This window comes from Rissa tridactyla, chromosome 18 (genome assembly GCF_028500815.1).
Source record: "Rissa tridactyla isolate bRisTri1 chromosome 18, bRisTri1.patW.cur.20221130, whole genome shotgun sequence".
In the NCBI taxonomy this organism is placed as follows: Eukaryota; Metazoa; Chordata; class Aves; order Charadriiformes; family Laridae; genus Rissa; species Rissa tridactyla.
In genome coordinates this window covers 3,995,888-4,015,827 of record NC_071483.1, presented here as the reverse complement: position 1 = coordinate 4,015,827, position 19,940 = coordinate 3,995,888, and the positions used below count along the sequence as shown (strand labels likewise).

At 44.0% G+C, this 19,940-nt stretch overlaps 1 protein-coding gene across 1 annotated transcript in view; it reads right to left on the bottom strand.

Moving 5' to 3' along the window:
- MAN1C1 (mannosidase alpha class 1C member 1) overlaps positions 1 to 19,940 on the bottom strand; it is a 67,544-nt gene that overhangs the window by 28,620 nt on the left and 18,984 nt on the right. The window contains exon 3 of the mRNA XM_054223452.1: positions 16,139 to 16,235. Coding sequence (XP_054079427.1) covers positions 16,139 to 16,235 — 97 coding nt within the window. The remainder of the gene's footprint in view (positions 1 to 16,138; positions 16,236 to 19,940) is intronic.

Genomic DNA, 19,940 nt, shown 5'->3' with positions numbered 1-19,940 from the left:
GAGCACTTGCAAGAGCATCCAGGATAGTTTCAGCGCGTTCCCCTGGCACCAAAAAATAGATTGTGGTTTTTGCTGTGCTCAGAAAAGGGTTTGTCTTCCCCTGCTCTGCTCCTGCTCTATCAGTTCAAACTGCTAAAGTGTAGCCCATAACTGAGGAAATCTATCAGCCTTCTGGGCCATGGAGCCAGAACTCATGCCATCTTTTCAGCCTACCCAGCTGCCATCGAAACAAAACCCCATCACACTCCTTCCAGCGGGAACAGGGCCTGGGGTCTGTCAGCTACTCTAATAAGGTGTCAGTGACTCACCGACAAGAGAAGAGACAATAGTTAGGCAACAGAGTGACTCACTGGTAGCAAGGCACAATTAATTTACCTTCATCCTACCTCAGAGGGTTTATATTAAGCAGGATGCAGAATCACAGGCCCAAAGAGAAAGGGTCAGCCAGTGCAGCAGCTTGCATTTCAGGATCAAGCTCCAGAATCTTAAAAAACACCCTCACGTGCATGCACAGGTGAAACAAGCCCTCGCTCTTCCTTCTGGCTTTTCCAGCTCCATTCCTACAAAGTCCAACCGATTCTCCTACCTGATGGTATCACTTTCCAGTTACACTTTCGGAGATCAAAAAGTGTCCCTTTGTCAAAATCAGTTTTGTGTGGTTTTGGGGGGGTTTTTTGCTTTGGGGTTTGGTGGTTTTATTTTGTGTTGGAAGTTAGTCAGGCTCTAGGAAGAAATTTTGGCCAAAATGAAATACCTCCTCGGAGTGAGATATTTACAGGCTGGGGATCGACCTGTTCAAGTCCTTTTGCTACCAGACTTGGTACACAGACCCACACCTGCTTCTCCCAACGGCCAAACGAGTGGCCTAACCCCAGGTCATATTCAGCCTCCACAGCTCAGCACATGTTTGATTTTCTAGACAAAGTGGAGCAGCTGTGATGGGAGGGACAGAGAGAGTCGCCTTCCCTCACTCCCCTTTTCCCAAAATAGCCAACTTGGAGTACCACAGGCCAGATAAGAGACTTGAAGGGCTCCCAGCTGCAAGTCTGTCCCTTGAGAGTCTTTAGAAAAGCTGTAAAAGCGATGCTTCAGCAAATGAGTAGCTAAGAGTTGGGTCTTCAATAGCCCTCTTCCTCAGGAAGGAGAAATGCCTTTCACCAACGGCTCTGCCTTACTCCCACAGCCACTCTGTGTCTGGGAAGCCACTAAGCACGATGGCTTGCAGGTGTGCGATCTAAAGAGTGGCTGCCCTGCTCAAAGCCAAAGTGTCACACACATCACATGCAACGAGGCAATCTCCCTCTCTCCACTCTCACCAGCTTTGCTATCTAGGTGCAAGGAATAGTGAGGAATTTAGTGTGTGCCTAGACACACTGCCTTTGCAAGGCTGGCAACAGTGCAAGGATTCCCAAGTAGGAGGAGATGGAAGTATCTTCATCGGCGCTTCAACACTATCTCCCTGATGTCAAAGTTTAGCTTGAACAAAATTCTTCTTTGTGCCCTATCACCTGCGTTTAGAGAGCCACGTCCCCCTGCTCTTGCTGTTATGCTGCTGTTATGAATCGTCTGTCACAGAGATGGATGGACGCCCAAACTAACCCCACCAACACACCTATTCAGCACACAGAGCCAAAGCACTAGAGCAAGCAAAGAGGTTAAGGAATATCATCTCTAATGTCACGGAGATAAGACCCAGGGGGCCTGGCCCTGCCATCTGGCAAACAATCCTTTATGAAGTTTCCCCGTGAACAGAAACCGAATCCTTCATCTTCAACAAAGCCATTTTAAAAAATCTGTACAGTAATGCATTGTGCCAATGCTTAAAATGAACAGCACAAATCATTAGGAAGCTATCATACTTAATCTTGCATATAGCAGGACTGTTTAAATGCTACAGAACAGAGAGTTTCAAATAGCTTTTTGCTAACTTTAATAACCGAGTTTACAATTGAAAGGCAAGAGTGAAAGGGGGAGGAATTTAGATCAGCGCAATGTAAACCCAGATCAAAAATGAAAGGTCTTGACTCCCACTGTTCTTATGTCAAATCATATTTGTCAAAACAAAAATTAGTGCTGAAATCTTGTTTGGAATAAAAATTAGGATGCAGTTTCTATGAAACATGATGAACTTGTTAACTGTTGAGGCACAAAAGACTCCAGTTGTTACCGGTTATTTATCTTCACCTCTTGGGGTACAGGCGACACAGGGCAAAACAAGAACTGAAAACACTGAGATCCCTTCTTCTGGTTATGCTGGTATTGAAGGCTTCAAAGGGTTGAACTGGCTTTGATTAAAATCAGTGCCTTGTTAAAACAGGAGTTGGAAAAGCGACCATCTCCGAGTGCTGCTTTTCTTGTTCTTTTTGGTCCTTTTTCTCATTGATAAAGCTTGGAGACCAGACTGAACTTTTGACATTTATCCAGAGATTTGTGTGAGAAGCCTGAGAGCTGGCTGAGACCACGTCACCAGACAGCTTCTGGGTGGTGGCACACTGTTGAATTCCGGGGGAAATCTACACAGAGACTTTTACACAGCTCAGGATTATCTTGGCAACAAAGTAAACTGTGAAAATCACTGCACAGCTTCTTGAAAAATCTGCTTTGCAGTGAAGATTTGCCAGTCCTCTCTGTAGAGCGTTCTGGGTCAGGCAGAACAAGTGGTTGGGAGCCTGGAACTCCTGAGATAGGATCTGGGTTTAGGCCAGAGCTCCCTGCTCGCTCTGGGCCTGTTTCTGCTGCCAGCAAAACCAGCAGGAGGCATTTTCCTCCGAGTTTAAATAGACAAAGAGTTTAAATAAGATAACATGCTGATTAGAGAAATAAAAAGATTTTTAAATCCACAATTCAGGGAAAGTGATGCAGCATGCTGGCCAAAGTTTTAGCCTGCTCCACTCAGTACCAGCTACAGCAAGACAAGAAACAAGAGTGAATAGACAGCAAGGCACACGCTACCCCTCTGACGCTGAGCAAACAGCCCCTTGTGTACTGTCCTGGTCCCTGTCAGCTGCTTTCTCACCATCTCCGTTGAGCACATTAATTTATCCACCACCATCTGACCTGGCGTTTCCGTCTCTGTTCATCCTAAGCACCTTGCACTAGCCATTCATCTTCCCTCTGGAATGGCATTGCTGGCCATGCAAAAACACTCCCACCAGTTTATTTTTTATCCTTTCCTTTCGTAATTGTCCTCTAGCATGGAAACCTTGCACTAGGCATCATCTACTGGAAGGTCCAATCCAGTTCTAGAAGATACTCTCAAGAAGCAGAAACACAATCTGCTCACATTACGAGCAGGATCAATTAGTTGTCAGTGATCTCTAGGACAGGGCTGGTACTATTTGTTCATCTGACATAAATTAAACAGAAAATCCAAATGAAACTAGGAAATGGGTTATAGGCCTTTCCAGAAAGAAAGAAAACAACTCAATTAAGTCTTCACAATTGTCTCATTGCAACCCGGTCCTTCAGCTGCCTGTCAACGGTACCTCCATCCTGCAGATGAAGCCTGCAAAGCCAACCCCACCAGCCCTGAGTTACAGCCTTGCCACTGTGTCTTATTTATTGAGGCTTTTGTCTGTGAACCTGATAGCTGTAACACGGAGTAACTTTATTCCCTTTATTTAAGGTAAACAAAACAAATTACATCTGAGCAACAAGGTAGCAATAGAGAGAGATAAAGGGGACAAAAAAGTAGTCCAAGAATTAGAAAAGATCTATTTCTTTTCTTAACAGCACATTCTCCCGCAGACTGAAAAAAAAAAAAAAGTCCATTAGCTTTTGAGCAACCTCATTTTTCTTTGCTTTCCAAATAAACCACTGCACCTACATTTCAGGGACTTCATCAGAAAACACTTCATACCCAAGGCTATTTTCCTGTCTTCTTCTTAATCTTCCTCACCTTCCTCTCCAGATATCAGTCAAAAGGTCACACCCCAAATGCTCTCCACCCCACGCATGTTCCTCTGACATACAGAGCAGGGGGTGACTACGCAGAAGAGCAGAACTCACCTTAGAGAGCCCTTGGCCTCCAGCAGCTCACAGGCAGCTCTACTGAGCAACATGCCATGGGCAGCTCTGTCCTCCGCTCCCCTGCCACCCTCAGCTGTGTCATCCATGGAGTTTTGAATATCTCTAGAGAAGAAGACTCCAAACCCTCTCTGGGCAGCCTGTTCCAGTGCTCTGGCACCCTCAAAGTAAAGAATTTTTTTCCTCATGTTCAGGTGGAACTTCCTGTATTCCAGTTTGTGCCCACTGCCCCTTGTCCTATTGCTGGGCACCACTGAGAAGAGTCTGGACCCATCCTCTTGCCACCTGCCCTTTAGATATTGATCAGCATTGATGGGATCCCCTCTCAGCCTGCTCTTCTCCAGGCTAAACAGCCCTAGGTGTCTCTGCCTTTCCTCAGCAGAGAGGTGCTCCAGTCCTCTCAGCATCTTCGTAGCCCCTGCTGGACTCTCCCCAGTAGTTCCTTGTCTTTCTTGAACACCATTCTGTAAGCTTCATACCTAAATCAACCAAAAACCTAGTCCTATACACTGTAGGGTGGATAATGTCACACTTGCCCCTGTTAAGGAAAGGTCAAAGTGCTGATCATTCCCTGAAATGATGCTTAGAAACAGGAGAGCAACTAATCCTGGTGCATGTGGCTTGGAAGAAGCACAGCCTGTGCAAAGAGACTAAAAGGCAACACTACCTCGAAAGAGTTATCTGCCAAACAAGGATGACCCACCTCCCACCTAAAGGCAAAGAATTTTGGAGACTGGCATTAAGGAGATTGCCCAAACATCTGGCCCATAAGATAGCTCAGTCTGTTTTTCATTGTCAACAGGAGCGATCTTCCAAGTTCATGGGATGTGATAATGAATCACAATTCCACCTGCACTACACAATGGGTGTTAGCATATGTGCTGCACAGTTTCTAGGTAAATCTGGCATCACAGGGAAGCATCTTGAAGTGTTGGCTTTTAGGTTGCTATGATCAAATTTAATACAGAATGTGTTCCAGCTGGGGAAGAAATAGCTTTTTTGGATTACAAACCACTTATGTTTTTCAAATATCAATTTCCCCTAAAGAATTAAGTCTATCATTCAAACTGAACTAGCAGTGGCAGCTCTCCCCCGAACAAGTGATGGGTGAGAGAGAGAAAAACAGAGCGCATACTCATTTAGGAACGTGGCACAGTAGACTGTGACTGGAGGAGATCAGGCTGGTGGGAACAGGTTAGCAGTATCCTTATTATGCACTCGGAAAAAAACCAAAACAACCCAACAACAAAAAGAAAGGTGTTCAGCATAAAAATGAATTTCTTGTCACAGTAACAGCCCTTCAGATAGTTACTTCCTTCAGTGGAAGGGAAGATATATGATAAGCACCTATTGCCAACTGACTCTTAAGTATTTAATACTTGGCAGCAGCTCCCCAGTTTAATCCTCTTTTCCCCAGTTTCTCCAACCACCTTTCATCATTTAGCGATCCTCCAACAACAGGCACTGTCCTGTCACTGCATGACGCCAAACCTCCTGGAGCTCAAATCAAACTGTTTCTATTTGAAAGTGTCATAGAGGAAGCAGTGATTTGACTGAGCCTCAGGAACACAATCCTTGATACAGGGGAGATACTGCAAATCCACTCTCCACGTGTATCCAATCCGTTTCCCATGACACACAGGTTCCATTGCAGGCAGACTATGTTGGCTATGGAGAGCTCAGCAGAAAATTGAAAGTAATAATCATTCAAACGCTCCTTCGGGAAAGAGGTTTTCTCCTTCGTTTGGGTAACAGGGCTCAGATGTCACTGAAGCAGAGGTGATTACTTCTGGCAAAGACTGGTAATTTGACAAGCAAGGAGTAATTCTGGGAGAAGCCGTTCCAGAAGGTTAAGGAGAAGACAACAGCAGCAATACTGGTGGGGCAAAATACTGCTGGTCTCTCCTCCTCTGGATGTTTCAAATTAATTTTAGACTGGTTAAAGGTAATCTGATTATATACTATTTATTGCTCCTTCATCTCCTCGAGGACTTGCATCATTTAATGTGAGGGGTCCCAACAGGCCTATTAAAACAAACACGTGTCCCACCTGCAACTATTATCCATGGACTTCAAGACATATAGGTAGCAGCTAATGAGCAGAGACTGCTAATTCATCTTCGAATTCAAAGGAGAGACACTTTGTTATAATAATCAGGAAGAAGGTGCCCTTCTATCTTCCAAACACAATTCCCAAAAAGTGGCTGTGGCAGATGTATTATGACAGCACAGGAGAGAGATGCAGCTTGTAACCCTAGACGGCATTTCTCCCTCAGCAGATAAGATACACTCTGGAGGGGCTTTGCAGAATAGACAGTGCTTTCTAGTTTGGGTTATAAAACTGCTCATTCCTGACATGGTTTTATCTATAGCCCAGACAAGCAAACATCACCTCCCATAGCGTGTTCAGAGAAATGACCTGGTCCTTAACGCAAGCCCAGGTGTGAGAGCAGAATTCAGAGATGAAACTGTCCTTTGCCTCAAAATAAAGCTAAAAGGATTAACTATGCTGTTCAGTGTGCAACAGAATGGGAGGTGCTGGGCCTGGACACCTGCTATCAACCCAGATGCTGCTAAGCACTCAAGTTACTGCTCAGGAGCTGAGCTAAGGTCCCTAATAATCAACGACGAAAGAATCTAAATACATTTTATTTGTGAATGCAATAGGTCAGGAGAATGCAAATGGTCCATTACCATGTCTCAGCTGATGAGCAGGAACACATTAAGCCGCAGTAACTCCGTCGCTTGGAACCATCTGTCCATATTCTTCCTGTTCTCTCCTATATTGTTAAAGTCACACCAACAAGATCCCGGCTGGAAGACTCCAAATGCTCTCCAGTATGTTGCTTGACAGGATTAGATATCAAAATAATCTTAGCAAATTGGGAAAATAGTCTGAAACAACCAGGATGCAATTCAATAACGACCTACAACGTATTTCACCCTGAGGGAAGAACAATGAACCACGAAGCATAAGGAATAAACGGCTAGACAGCACTCTGCAGAAAATGATACCAAGGCTCCAGCAGATCACAAATTCAGCTCAAATCAACAATGTTGGAATGTTGGAAAAAGAAGCAAACCCTACCCGAGATGGGTAAATAGTATGTGTCACATGCAAGACACGAAAAGGCTCCTGTACTCCTCTTCACACTGGCAAAGCCTCAGCCAGGACACAGAGTCCGCTTCAAGAAACACCTGGAGACTTCAGAGGGGAGCAATGGTGCTGAGGAGGAGGCCACAGAACGTGACCTGCAATTAAAGCTGGAAAGGTCTGGGGTTGCTCAGCCTTGAGGGGAGAAGACCAAAGGGAACTTGGCAACGTTCTGCAAAGACACAGAGAGATGCTGCAAAGAATAAGATGGTAAACCATTCTCCACATCAACGGGGAGAGGCCAAGAAGTCACAGCTTAACTTTCTGCAGAAGAGCGAGGTCAGAAACCACTACAAGCCTGAAAACTGTAAAGCAGTGAAGCGGAATGCCTGCAGTGACTTTCCAACATGGGGTAGCTTAGGGATGGCTTAAGAGGGGAAGGACTAAATGACCTCTCACTGTTCCTTTTTTATTCTGTGATTACTCACCAAGATGAATGAGAATTGCAGGTCTCCAAAAAGCCTCAAGAAGATGCCCCTTGGAAATGCACCAAAGAGATTGTGAGGGAAGGAAGCGCTACATAAAATGCTTTCTGATGGCTCGATTCCCTGCAAACCCCCAAAGCTACCTTAGTGACAGAATACATCACAGTTACAATTTTGGATGTACACAGAAGTCAGGAAATTAAAAATGCTGGTTCCCACAGCAACCAGGATGCAGCCTGCCAAGAGAGAAGGAATGTTCTAGCCTAGTCAAAAGGTGTTAATTTTAATGCCTGAAGGCGACTTCCACTTCCAGATGCCTGAAGAAGGCCTCGGTGAAGTCAATGAAAGCTCTCTGTTCTCATGTACGGGAAAAACTTGATCCTCAGTTTCTTCATTCCTGAATCATCTTCTCTTGCCTGCAGAACACAGCACAGACCTGAGTTTGGAAACAAAGATGTGAGACAAGGCTGCTGTGAAGACCATCACCGGGAATGCTATGATCTTGGACCACACTGTACTTTGGTATTCACATAATTTGTGCTTTCCCATCCTCCAGCTCTGTGAAGAAACAATATCCCTATGTAATCATATATTCACATAAAAGCACTGTGGAGAGAAATAGGCGTAACTTAGGTGTTCTTAATTGCATGTTTGTATCAGAGCAAGGATATTATGGGTATATTGAAATTGGTACGGAAACAACCTCTGCCTTTAGAACTTTCTCTTGAAACACCTTCATTTTCCTGCACTGATTTTCACTCCTTTTTTCTTTTAGGAACTGCATATAAAGTGTGTTAGGGTACAGTAGATTTTTTGAGAAGAAAACATCAGAAGAAAGATGAACAATTTTAGTAAGTCCAAAAAAATCCTCCCCGTTTTTCACAATAATGCCTCAAGCAAAGGCTAAGGGATCGTCTTGAACTTCCAAAAGATTCTCTCTAGAGACAAGAACAATCCTGAGAGGCTAAAAGAGAGTATTTTTTAAAAGTATAAAGGTCTTCAAATGATAAATGCCTACCACAATATTCTGAGCGCATAGATCCAACCTTGAAACCAGTGACAAATCTGAAAGTTGACGTCCTATGGGATGACGTTAAACCTACTGATTAAGCGAGAGAAGAGACTTCTCTCATCCCAAAAGGCAGCAGAGATGAAAAAAAAAAATCGGAAACAAGTACATGGAGAAATTCTAGAAAAGGAAACTCTGTAGGAGCCATTTGAAATGAGATCTCCTGAAGGCAAATAGAAAAACGTCAAAATCTAACACTAATCCAGATGAATATCCAATGAGACACATAATGAAGGTGGCAAGAAACTTCAGCAGTAGCACAAAAAAAGGTATGATAAAGCAGTTAAGTTCTAAATGTGAAATCTAACACAGCAAAGCTAGTTCTGAACCTGCCTAATCTCTTCAGAAGTTTCAAGAGTGGAAAAGGAGTGAATTAAAAACAAGGAAGATAACTGGGGGTTTTGCTACAGTTTATAGCTACCCATCTCCTCTGAACAAACAAGAAAAAGCTAAACACAGAGGGATAAAGATAAGAAACCCAGAGGTATCAAGATATTTCCAACATAAAAAGGCATGGCTAAAAGTATATCTTTTAAATATTCTTAACTTGCTCTGCTTTTTTTACGTAGTTTCTGTCAGCGCTTGTCAGCAGGTGGGTTTGCGTCTGCAGCAGAAGTTACGTGAAGCATCTGATTGCAAATTGTGGCTAGGAGACAAACGGCCCTCAGCATTTCCGAAAGAGATATTCTGACCACAGCAGAGGCATCCGTGTAGTCAAGAGCTTCGCGTCTGGTATCCAACTCCGTACGCTCTGTGTTATTATCAAGTTGACACAGAGGGGTGCCATTAGGATCCTTGGAGTGGATGCTGGATGCTAGTTCAAGCCAGTTGGAAGCGCCAAACCTCCAACTCAGCTTTTGCTGCAGAGTTGCCACCAACGCCTCCGTAATCCAGAGAAGAATCAGTGAGCAGTCCAACTACACCCACTCTCAGTTGGCTGCCTTTTAATCACACGCTCAATATCTCTGAAGATTAGACAATTATTTCCGCATAATTAGTGTCCGGAATGAGGCACAAACAACATCCATAAAGGGGCGATTAAAAAAAATTTTAAAAAATAAAAAAAGAAGAAAAATGCTTAAAGACAAGCTCACTGTGTTTTGAAATACAGCCCCCAGAGTCTGAAAAAAAGGAAAAAAAAAATAGTTACAGCCTGGATTGTTCCCCTGTCTACATGGTAACGGGGCTGCTCTTGTGTGGCTTGGTTCCTCCACACCGCTGTGCGTTCTGCTCCCCAGCATCTTGAAAAGAGGGCCCAAAGAACACTCTCTCATCACAACACCTCAACACAATTTCCCTTCTCTTTCTGCTTTCGTTTGCTACTTTAATGGCTGTTTTTCTAATTTTTTGTTGTTTCCTTCTCCTCCATGTTGCTGTGCAAAGCAGTTCTGGCAAATCCCAAGCCACTCTCCTACTTTTAGGCCTCATTAAACTCAAAACTCTGTTCAGGGTCAATGGAAAGTTCATGAAAACTCGTGAGGAAGCCGGGGATGATTAATGGTTTTACGCTGAAGATAATGTGAAGTTTGCCCGGTTTCCTGCTAAAGAGAGGCCCAGAGCGAAGCCTTGCTGTCCAATCTTTGCAGCTGTCCTCGTATCTAAAGGGCTGAACACAAACAGCGAGACGCTGGAACGTGCATCTGTGCTTTGCATCTCAGGCCAAGGCTGTTCTCCACTGAATTTTCCAAGTTTGTTTTTTTGTTTTCCAAGATGTAAATCTCAGCTGAGGGGAGATGAATCTATTTGGTTCAAATCAGATTTTTTTTTTTTTTTTCAAGAATTGCTGCCACAACGGATCTGATCAGGTCTAGCTCAGCCGCAGAGGGCTTTGATAGCAAAGGTGTTTGAAGAAGGCCCTAGGCCACTCTATGTGACTTTAATAGTGTTTTTTTTTCTGTTTAAACTTTATAAATAAGTATTTCAAGCTAACGAGTTAGTACCTGTCATATGGGCCACCGTAACAAGCTTAAATCTCGCTGTGTGAGGTTTAGGGTTCAGTGGAGCCCTGATGTTTGAGCTGATGCTGGAAACAGCACATTTGAAGGAAGGCACCTCTCTCAGCAGGACCCAAGGTGAGAGCGGAGAGGGAACGGATCTCCTGCAGTATTAATGACAACCTTGGTGTCTGGAAGGAGCAATCTTTGGCAGGTGGAAAGCAGGGGAAAAAAAAAACCCGTAACGGATAAATGTTAGCTCTAACATGAATCATGCAACCAACCTCCAACGAGTTTGATATTTGGAGGAATCCTGATTCACTGCTTCCTGCTGACAGCAAATAAGTTTGCTGCTACAGATTTCAGTGACAGCAAAAGCCAACGTCAACTCAGAATGCCCTTCCTGAAAATAATAGTCAACGGGGTAACATCGCACATAAAAAAACCCAAGATGATGCCAGGGAGCAACAGAGTTACAGCAACATCTTCATTACAAGATATTTTTCTCTTTAAAGAGTCCATGGTGCCAACTGTGTAATGTCATGTGCAATAGGCAGCAGGAATAATCCAGCATACAAATTCAGAGAGCAATTATTATGATTATTATTATTTTAATCACATAAAAGGACACTCCAGGGTTTTGTAATTTTGTGATCACAGGGAAAGAGACTCCTAGGCTGAACAGAAAAGCTGCACCAACTGATTGCACAATTGGAAGTTACCATTTCTCTTCTGGTAGTTAGAATGTTGCTAAATTAATATTTTCATCCAATTACCTTTCCCATGTTAACTATTCATACATCAGCTCCTGTTGCTTCTAATTGAGGCGGGCACGTTTCCTGCCTGCTTCATGGTTTCCCAGCTAAGCGACTGATGAAAGAAGCAGCTATTTGGAAAGTGTTTGGCTCAAGAGGCAAGACTGGGTGGTTGAAGGGACTTGCTCTGGGACGTGGACCTTTTTGTGTCCGATTGGGCCCAGCACCTGAGGTGGTGGTCAAAGAGCACTCTAGCTGCTGTCAGAAGTGCCTGTGAAAGGAGCTTGGTGGCATAAATCCAGTGGAGAGATGTTACTTGAATCTCCATCCAGATCAAAGACTGGGCAGGTCACAGTGCAGTGAGAAAGTCCAGTAGGATTGCACTGCATTTACCAGGGAGACAAAACCTGAAGGTTTCTGAATCTCAGGACAATCAATTTGGTACTTTCTAGAGGCCTTTTTGTATACATTCAAGCGGCCACTACTTTTCTTCCCCAGCCACTTCAATCTCTTTTTATCCTGGAGAGCCAAAATAGCACTATTTCCATGCAACAGAGGCCAATGACCTCCTGTCTTCAAAACAAACTGTCAGGACAGTTTAGGCCAAAGTCTGAGCTGAGTACACAAACACAGCCTAAACAGCCACTGATTTTCCAAGAACTGTTATCCATCCTGTGCAGATCGCCCTGTGTACTCTGTCACCAAGCAATCAAACGTGGAACAACATGGAGAGCCCTACACGAGGATGAACTCTAAAACGCCTTACATCCTTCAGATCCAGCTGCTGTCAGATCTTTGCCTTCCAGTTCTGGTGACCTGGCTGTGGCCTAGATGCGACAGTTGTCACACGGATTCACATCAGACAAAGCTACAGAGCCTCACAACGATGCACAAATTTGGCATATGCTGAGAGAAGCAATGGCTGTGACAAGGCAATTCATAATTTCAAGCGTGATTTCAAGTGGCGAGAGAGGAAAAACGGGGAAACCTAGTTAAGGATTGCTATTTTTATACCAAAATTAATATACTAATGTGCAGGTAGGTGGTGAAAAATAACTGTCTAACAGCACAGCAAGGCTCCATATTTACTTACTGTCACTGATTTCAGAGCAAATTGGCTCAGGTTATAAGTCAAAGGAGGATTCTGCTGCTGCCAGTACTGCACACTTCAAGAGATATCTGAAAATCAGGCTTCTTACCTTATCATTGTTAAGACTGTGCAATCAAAACGTAACTGACAATTCAGCTGATGCATGAGCAGAAATAGATGCCAGCTCACTCTCCCATAGCTAGAGAAACTCTGTAAAGCTAACAGGATTTTAAAAACATTTTGTCAGAAAAATAAGTGGCTATGACAGACCCGGGGAGCGGGCAGAATAATAATTCAGCTATCTAATGCTGGATATCACAGTGACAGGTGCATTTCAAGTGCTGCGCTACATAATAGGGTTGCCCTCTCCAGCAGCCTCACTCCAAGGAATTCAACATGCTTTGTAAATATTAATTTAATGCTCACAACACTGAAGACAGGAATGCTAAAATGCCGGGGTAAGAAGGGTTAAAATAACTAGATCAGCACTGGAAACAGAATACGTACCTGTGGATCTCTAGCCTTCATCCTTAGCCACAAGCCCAGTTGTGTCATTTTTCTTAAATAGTACTAAACAAGCATGTTTTGGGCCTGATTCTAACACTGGCCAGATACTCTGCAGGTCTTCTTGAGTTAGCTGAAGTGCGTGGAGAAATTTTGCAGATAATTCTGAAAAGCCCACAGTTGTGCAATCATTCACATTGGAACCTTGTGGTGCGGTTTGTATTCTAGCAGAGATCATCCCTCCACCCTAGTGGTATGCTTTGCCCGTTTCCATGGCATAATTTCCAGGGAAATCATCACACATCTGTGATGGCTGCAAGTCTAAAACCTGTTTACACCACTGGAGGGCATGGGATGGGATGTTTAGCATGGCACATCTCATCACAAGTATCACAGATGAATAAATAATGCTTATGAAAGAACCACAGCTAGTGGGTTTAAGGAAAGAGCTTTCAAGTTGCAATGATTATAAATTGCAGCAATCAGAAGACTTCTGTACAAATAAGCTACCTCCAGAACATGGGAGACTCTTGATGAAATTGACGCCCTAGGAATAGGATCTGGAGAGCATCAGTCACAAGTAGGAACGTAAGACCAATCACCAGATCAAAGTCCAAGTGAGTGGGAACGCTGCCTTCCAGTGTATGTACCAGCCTAGCACTTACTTGGGTAATGGGCAAGTCTGATCTCCGGGTATGACGAAGGATGGAAGCTGTACAGACTCTCCCAGATGCGAGCTGCCACCTTCCAAGGCAGAGGAGAAAGGAGATGAACTAGGGTGGAGATACAAGACTTTTTCTGTCTGTGATTTTGCTGCCATCGGGGTAGACACTGTGGAGGGATGCTAGCTCATGGCTGTTAAGAAAAGCAGGATGCTATATCAGAGCAGAAGGTGAGTGTTTATTTTGTATTTCTACTTTGATTAGAAAGAATATTTGATAAAGAGCAGCTCCCCTGCTTCCCTCGGGGCGAGGCTGCTAAACTGAAGGGAAGCTACAAGTGAGCATCACATCCACAACAGGAAAATATATCACCCTTCAAGAACTCAACTGCTTCTCATGCACCCAAACATACTTCAAAATAGCCCAAAAGAGGTTCCTTCCCTCCCACGTGGAAGCAGCTGCAGAGAAATCTCAGCTTAATATTGACACCTACAACCTGGAGTGCACCCAATTTGCCTCCATTACATCTGTAGTTTGGAATAAAAAGATGCATGACGTGACAGGAGGGGGAATGGGCAACAACAAAGGCGGCGAACAGTGCCCTGTCCTAATTTCTAAAAGCCTCTGAAGACAAGGGAGACAGACGGCTGCAGCAACGGGTTGCTTAATGCTTCCGTTCTTTACCAGCCACAGTTAAAAGGAGGAAAAGCCTATTAGGAGGCTGAAACATACTATGTAGCTTCTTTTCTGCAATTGTCTGCAAATCCTCATGCTCCAAAGCATTTTCCTTGAGAGTGCTCCTAGGCACGCTACAAACAAGCGTGAGTACTGCCAATTGTTTTAGCATGATAAATGCATTTAAAAGCTTTCAATATTTTTGTCTGTTTACAGGCACACTCCTTAAGGAATTTTGACAAGCTTGCCAGGATGGAAAAGTTGCAAAATGCTTAACTCAGTGGTGAAGTTAATGCAAAGTAAGAAACCTGGGTATTCTTCTCAAGCAAGAAACCTGGGTATTCTTGGGGCACTGAAAGAGGAAGGCAAAGGACAAACAAACCCCAATCACTGCTCCTGACAAAGTGAGATTGGGCAAGAGCAGCAGCTGGGCATCCACAGCCCGTGCTACTACAAGGCACACTGCCAAAACTGCTTCCTCCAGATACCCCAGCAATCGTTAACGCAGCTTCCATGCAACTTACAGTATTGCACAACCAGATGTGAGTTAACTCTCCTGGTACTTCTGCAGGAACTAGAGAGACGAGTGCCTCATCTGAGGCCATAAAAGGACTTGATGGTGGCACCACAAGCAGAACAACGAGGTTTCTCTCCGTGGCTGTGGCTAACCTGAAAGCCAGGCCTTCTTCTGCCACCTCCATCAGGGCCATCCATACTTGCAGTCCAGGGCTGCCACAAGGCCATCCTACAAGACACGTGCTGCTATTGCCACCTTCAAATCTTCACTTTCACACACATCTCGCAGCTCCCCAAAGCTCATGAGTCCTGAGCAGGAGGCTGTAGTCAGCCTCCACACAATGCACATCTACAGCCTGAGAGATCACACCCATGTCGTCCACCTGATGTAGGGAAGGACTCGGACACTTAGAGAGTGGAAAAACAGGAATGGGAGTGTTTCTTCATACTGTTTTAGTCCAATTCCTCTGCCATGAGGAAATAAAGCTCACAGATAATTTGCCCACTGAAGAACTCTATTCCACACTAATCTGGGTAAGGGACGCTGGGAGATAACCTCTGCAAAGCCCAGTCCTGCAGAAAAAAGCCAAAAGACCTCTGTACAGAGGGGTGGGGAAGGGCTGCTAAAGCAGATTCTGCTGGTCTTCTCACCATGGCACAACCTGGGCAGCCAAGGCCAAGCTAGGGCAGAGCAGGGAAACGCTTTGAGTGCAAATGAGGAGAAAGACAATTTATATCCCAGAAAGTCAACAAGTATCCCATCAGAATGAGCAGGGGAATAGCACTGGAATTATGTAAGTGGCTCACATAAGAAAGGGTAATCTGCTAAAGAGTCAAATTATACAAGCCAGTAAGCACATAGTATAAAGAGCCTTTAATATTGATTAACTCACTCAATATTTCATGTAATTCACATCTTGCGCAACGGTGGAGAAATGAGAGAGAAAATGCTCAGTTTGGTCAGGTCCTGACGTGGACAAGCTTAGACAAACAGCAGCACTGTCAGGTTTGGACTGACTTCATGTTTTAATAAAGACACCGGTTGGTTTTAGCACAGTTCTCAGACATGTTTAGTGCTAAAGCTGTACACAGAGATGATACAGGCTGGGCACTGAGAGATGTTAGTAGGAATGAGATTCCCAGCAATGGGCTATGGGTAGGTAACCCCTAGGAGCTGTATTGAAAGTCTCACTTTATAAAAATGGAAAGAGGAGAGAGATCAAAGCTGTTCTAGATACCTCGCTGCATTGCAGAGAAAGGAACTCGCATGGACATGTGACCTTAAAAAAATGCAATGGAATTGCACTAAAATTAAATTCAGAACTCACCAAACATGTTACCGATGTGGCCGTTCTTAGTCAGTGGTCGCAGTTCATTTTTTCCAAGTGCATATTGTTTGTAGTTATCCCAAGCGAATTTCATCATCTGTAAAAAGAAAAGTTGAATGAAAGTGCTTAAGCTTGGAAAGCTCTGGAAACAAACAGGAGTTTCCCATCCACTACTAAACCTGGCAACTAATGGCCCTTTAATTATAAAAATCTTAATTTGCACTCAACACTGATAAATGGGGCTGCATTCAGCAGTTTGTGGAAGTCTCAAACTCATGGCTCCTGGTGCGGAACTTGGAACTGGCACATTTCAGAAGCGCCACAGTATCCAACACAATGAGAGTCTGCTTTTCCCCTGGGCTGTGCAAACCAAGTGGTGATTTTAGAAAGATGCCTCCATCTCTGAATTTCTGACCTCTTTCCGAGGAGTATCAGTATTTCAAAATGGTAATTGAAATGGGCTAAAAAAGTAAGGCCAAAGCTGATATATCCCTAAGTATAGGGATGTTACCTTCTGAGTTTTCACATTTGTTTATGACAGTGATAACGAAACTTGATCAAACTGCAAAACCACCCCCCATCTGCCCACCTTGCAGCAGTTACACACGCAACTTTGGCAAAGCCGCACCACTGAGGTACACAACGCACTTAATACTGTGGTGAGCAAAGGAAGAAATTGGTCTTTGTTTAAGGACTGCACAGAAGTTTTCTTTCTGTTAATTAACAGACTAGCTTCAGAAAGGAGAAAGGGGAGATGCATGACATTTTGATATGTTCCTATCAAAACTCAAAAGTGCTTTCTTAAGAGAGTCCTGCAGATGGGCTGGGTGATTTCTGAGAAAACCCTTCCAATTCAAACAATTCCTTTTGGGACATTTGAACTGTCCTGCCCGGGGTCAGCACATTAACCTTTCCCTGAGGACTGCAAGGCAGTGGGTTTGTGCAAGTTCCAACACACACACACATCAGCACTGCTTCTTCTGTCCTCCTGCCCCTTTGGCTCCAGCTCGTAGGAAAAATTAAACCTACAAGTATCCTCTCTGCAGCCAGGAGAGACTAGGACTTGTCAAGCTTCTAAGGAGTGCCTTAAATAAAGCTCCCTTTCATAATCCACACAGCCTGGGTCTGAGCAGTTTCAGCCCCACCATCGCAGTGACCTGTACATTCTTTGATTCAATCCCTGGAAAAAAGTCAGATAACAAAGGGAAAGAAGGCAGCTTCAAAGAATCGACAATATTCTCCACCGTCGCTCAACAAAAACAAGGGCCTTCTAAAATGCTTCACTCAAACAAGACAGTTAAGAGAAAAGGACAGTTTAAAACAAATCATTCCTCCACAGAGTGCCCCCGTCTAGTGTCTGCAACAGCACTTACTGCTCTATTTCAGGAGCAGAATATGCAGGTTACTTTGGTCTGAAATTCCTACTGTCATTTCAGTTCTTACTTTTGTCCTTCCCTCCAGCTGTGTGTTTCACAAACCCAACATTGCAGGCCTCTGGCAGTATCCTCCTTGATTAGCACACATACACAAAAAGCCACATCACCACATTTCTCCCCGCCTTCTTAAACATCAAGCTTCCAAAGTAAAGTTTCACAGAGCTGGTCATACCGACGAAGATAAACATTTGCTGAACTGATTGATAACATTCGGACTCCAACACCACCAGGAGAAGGAATGTCAGACAAACAAATAAAGTCAACTCGGGTTTTAAAAACTCAGTGTGGGATGAATTAGTCACTGGAGCGCTCTGCTCCGAGGAAACTAAATAACGACCGGGGGGGAGAAGAATCCACTCAAACATGCCTCAATCATATGACTTGGGGTGTTCATTTTATTTTCACTAGATCTCTGGGGGGATTTTTGCAGTGACAGCTTTATTCTAAACGGGAAGTTCTCATTCTTCATCAACGTAACAGGGCAAATCTTTGAGGAAGTCTGGACTCCCTCTGACATGGGAGTGAATGCTGTTATTTCTCAGAGCCTGATCCTGAAACTTATTGCAGGAAAGACGGTGTTTCCATATAGACAACTTTCCCTCAGCGAGCGATAGGGCTGGTGCACCAGAAAGGAAACAGCTAGGCAATCTATTCCGTTCATTTCTCTTCTAAATGAGAGCTGAGGAAAGAGGACCCACCCTTCTGGCACAGAGAGCCTGGACACGGAGAGGATGTGGAAATGACTCTATTTTGTTGCACAAAACTCCTAACGTTGTAATTCTGAATCAGCCTCATTTTAAGCTGAGTATGAAATTTAAAGTTATCTCCTTCCCTCAACTTTTTTAACCCCTCCATTCCAGAACATCCAAAGTCACTTCTTCAAAGCATGCAAGAAATCTAGGCATCTCTGCCACGCTGGTGCAGACGGCTCCTGGGATCCAGGGTTCGCTGACACCTCCAGCACAGGCAAGAAAAACGCCCCGGGTTTCCCTTCAACCGTCGCCTCTACCCTGCAAGGGAAATCTCCTCCTTTCCTTCCATCTTCTCTCACATGGAGGGACTACACGAGGCCTTGCTGAGAAACACCCCAAAGTGACTTCCTTCACACAAGACTCCTAAGTGCTATTTGAATAGATAAGTTTATTCTTAATTTGCCTATTCAACCATTTAAGCTGCATTTGTCGTGGTGTTGCAAAAAGGTTCAATACAAAATGACTTCTCGGGCTGTGCTGGCTGCAGTGCCTTAAACTCTCCTCCTCTGTTCTGTCCTGAGCTGATAATCAGGCAGACAGAGGATGGATGAGATTGGATATGCTGCCTCCTCATACTAAAGGGTTGTCAGTTTTCCTTTATGTGAGTAAAATTTTGCTTGCTGTTTTTAAACCCCATATTTTTTGGAGGCAAAATGCATAATGTGGTACCCTTTCATTTTCCAAGATCAAGCTTTCCCTGTCTCTAACGATGGGTCCAAAAGCAGCAACTGGAAAAGCTGAAAAGCCAAAAGCATCTGTGCCACTCTGCCCATTCTGGCTTTCTGCAGCTGTCTTTCCAATCCAAATTTAGCAGTACAACTTCCAAACCACTAAAAAGATTCATCAAGTTTCTAAAAGCGGGGACTCCACATTTAAATACCGTACGGAGGACTGAGATGGAGCTTTCAGAAGCTTCCTCTGACAGAGGTTCCAAATGCCAGGCTGAAAGGGAAGGGGATGGAGCCGAGAGGTACAAAATGGAAATTTGCATAGTGAGGATTTAAGTCCGCTTTCTGATGAGACGCCAAGGTTAGAAGTGAATATTTTATGCCATTCTAGTCATGACAAATCACAATACGTCAGCATTAACATCATGCCATTTTAGATTTGAAAAATGGCATCAGAACCACAAAAATTATGGAAATAGATCCATAATTTTAGATTTTGTTCTTACCAGTATGCCATCTGCCATCTAATAGACAATTATCTATTTGGCCCTGAAATTCTAATCACCCTAACTTTCAGCTGATTTATAGCAGAGACTTCCAAACTTATAATGGAGTTTGTCAGATTGCTCTTTCTTTTCTATAATCTGTAAATCACGTTTTACTTTTGAGAGCTTCAGCTCCCCAACTAGAGGATTATATATCCAAATCAACCACAAGTAACCAAACTGAATTCTGAAAACCCGCACTATCACTTTCATCATTTAGGCCACTACCTTTTTTTGTGCTTTTTGCTCCATCTAAACCCAAAAAAGATCTTGCTCTCAAGCCCATAGGTATTTCATATGGGCAGCAGCCTCGCACAGAGCCAGGCGCTGAGTGCAGAGTCCTGCCCTGAGATATTTGCTGGTTCGGGATCATCTTCTACAACTTTGCAGGTTCCCAACAC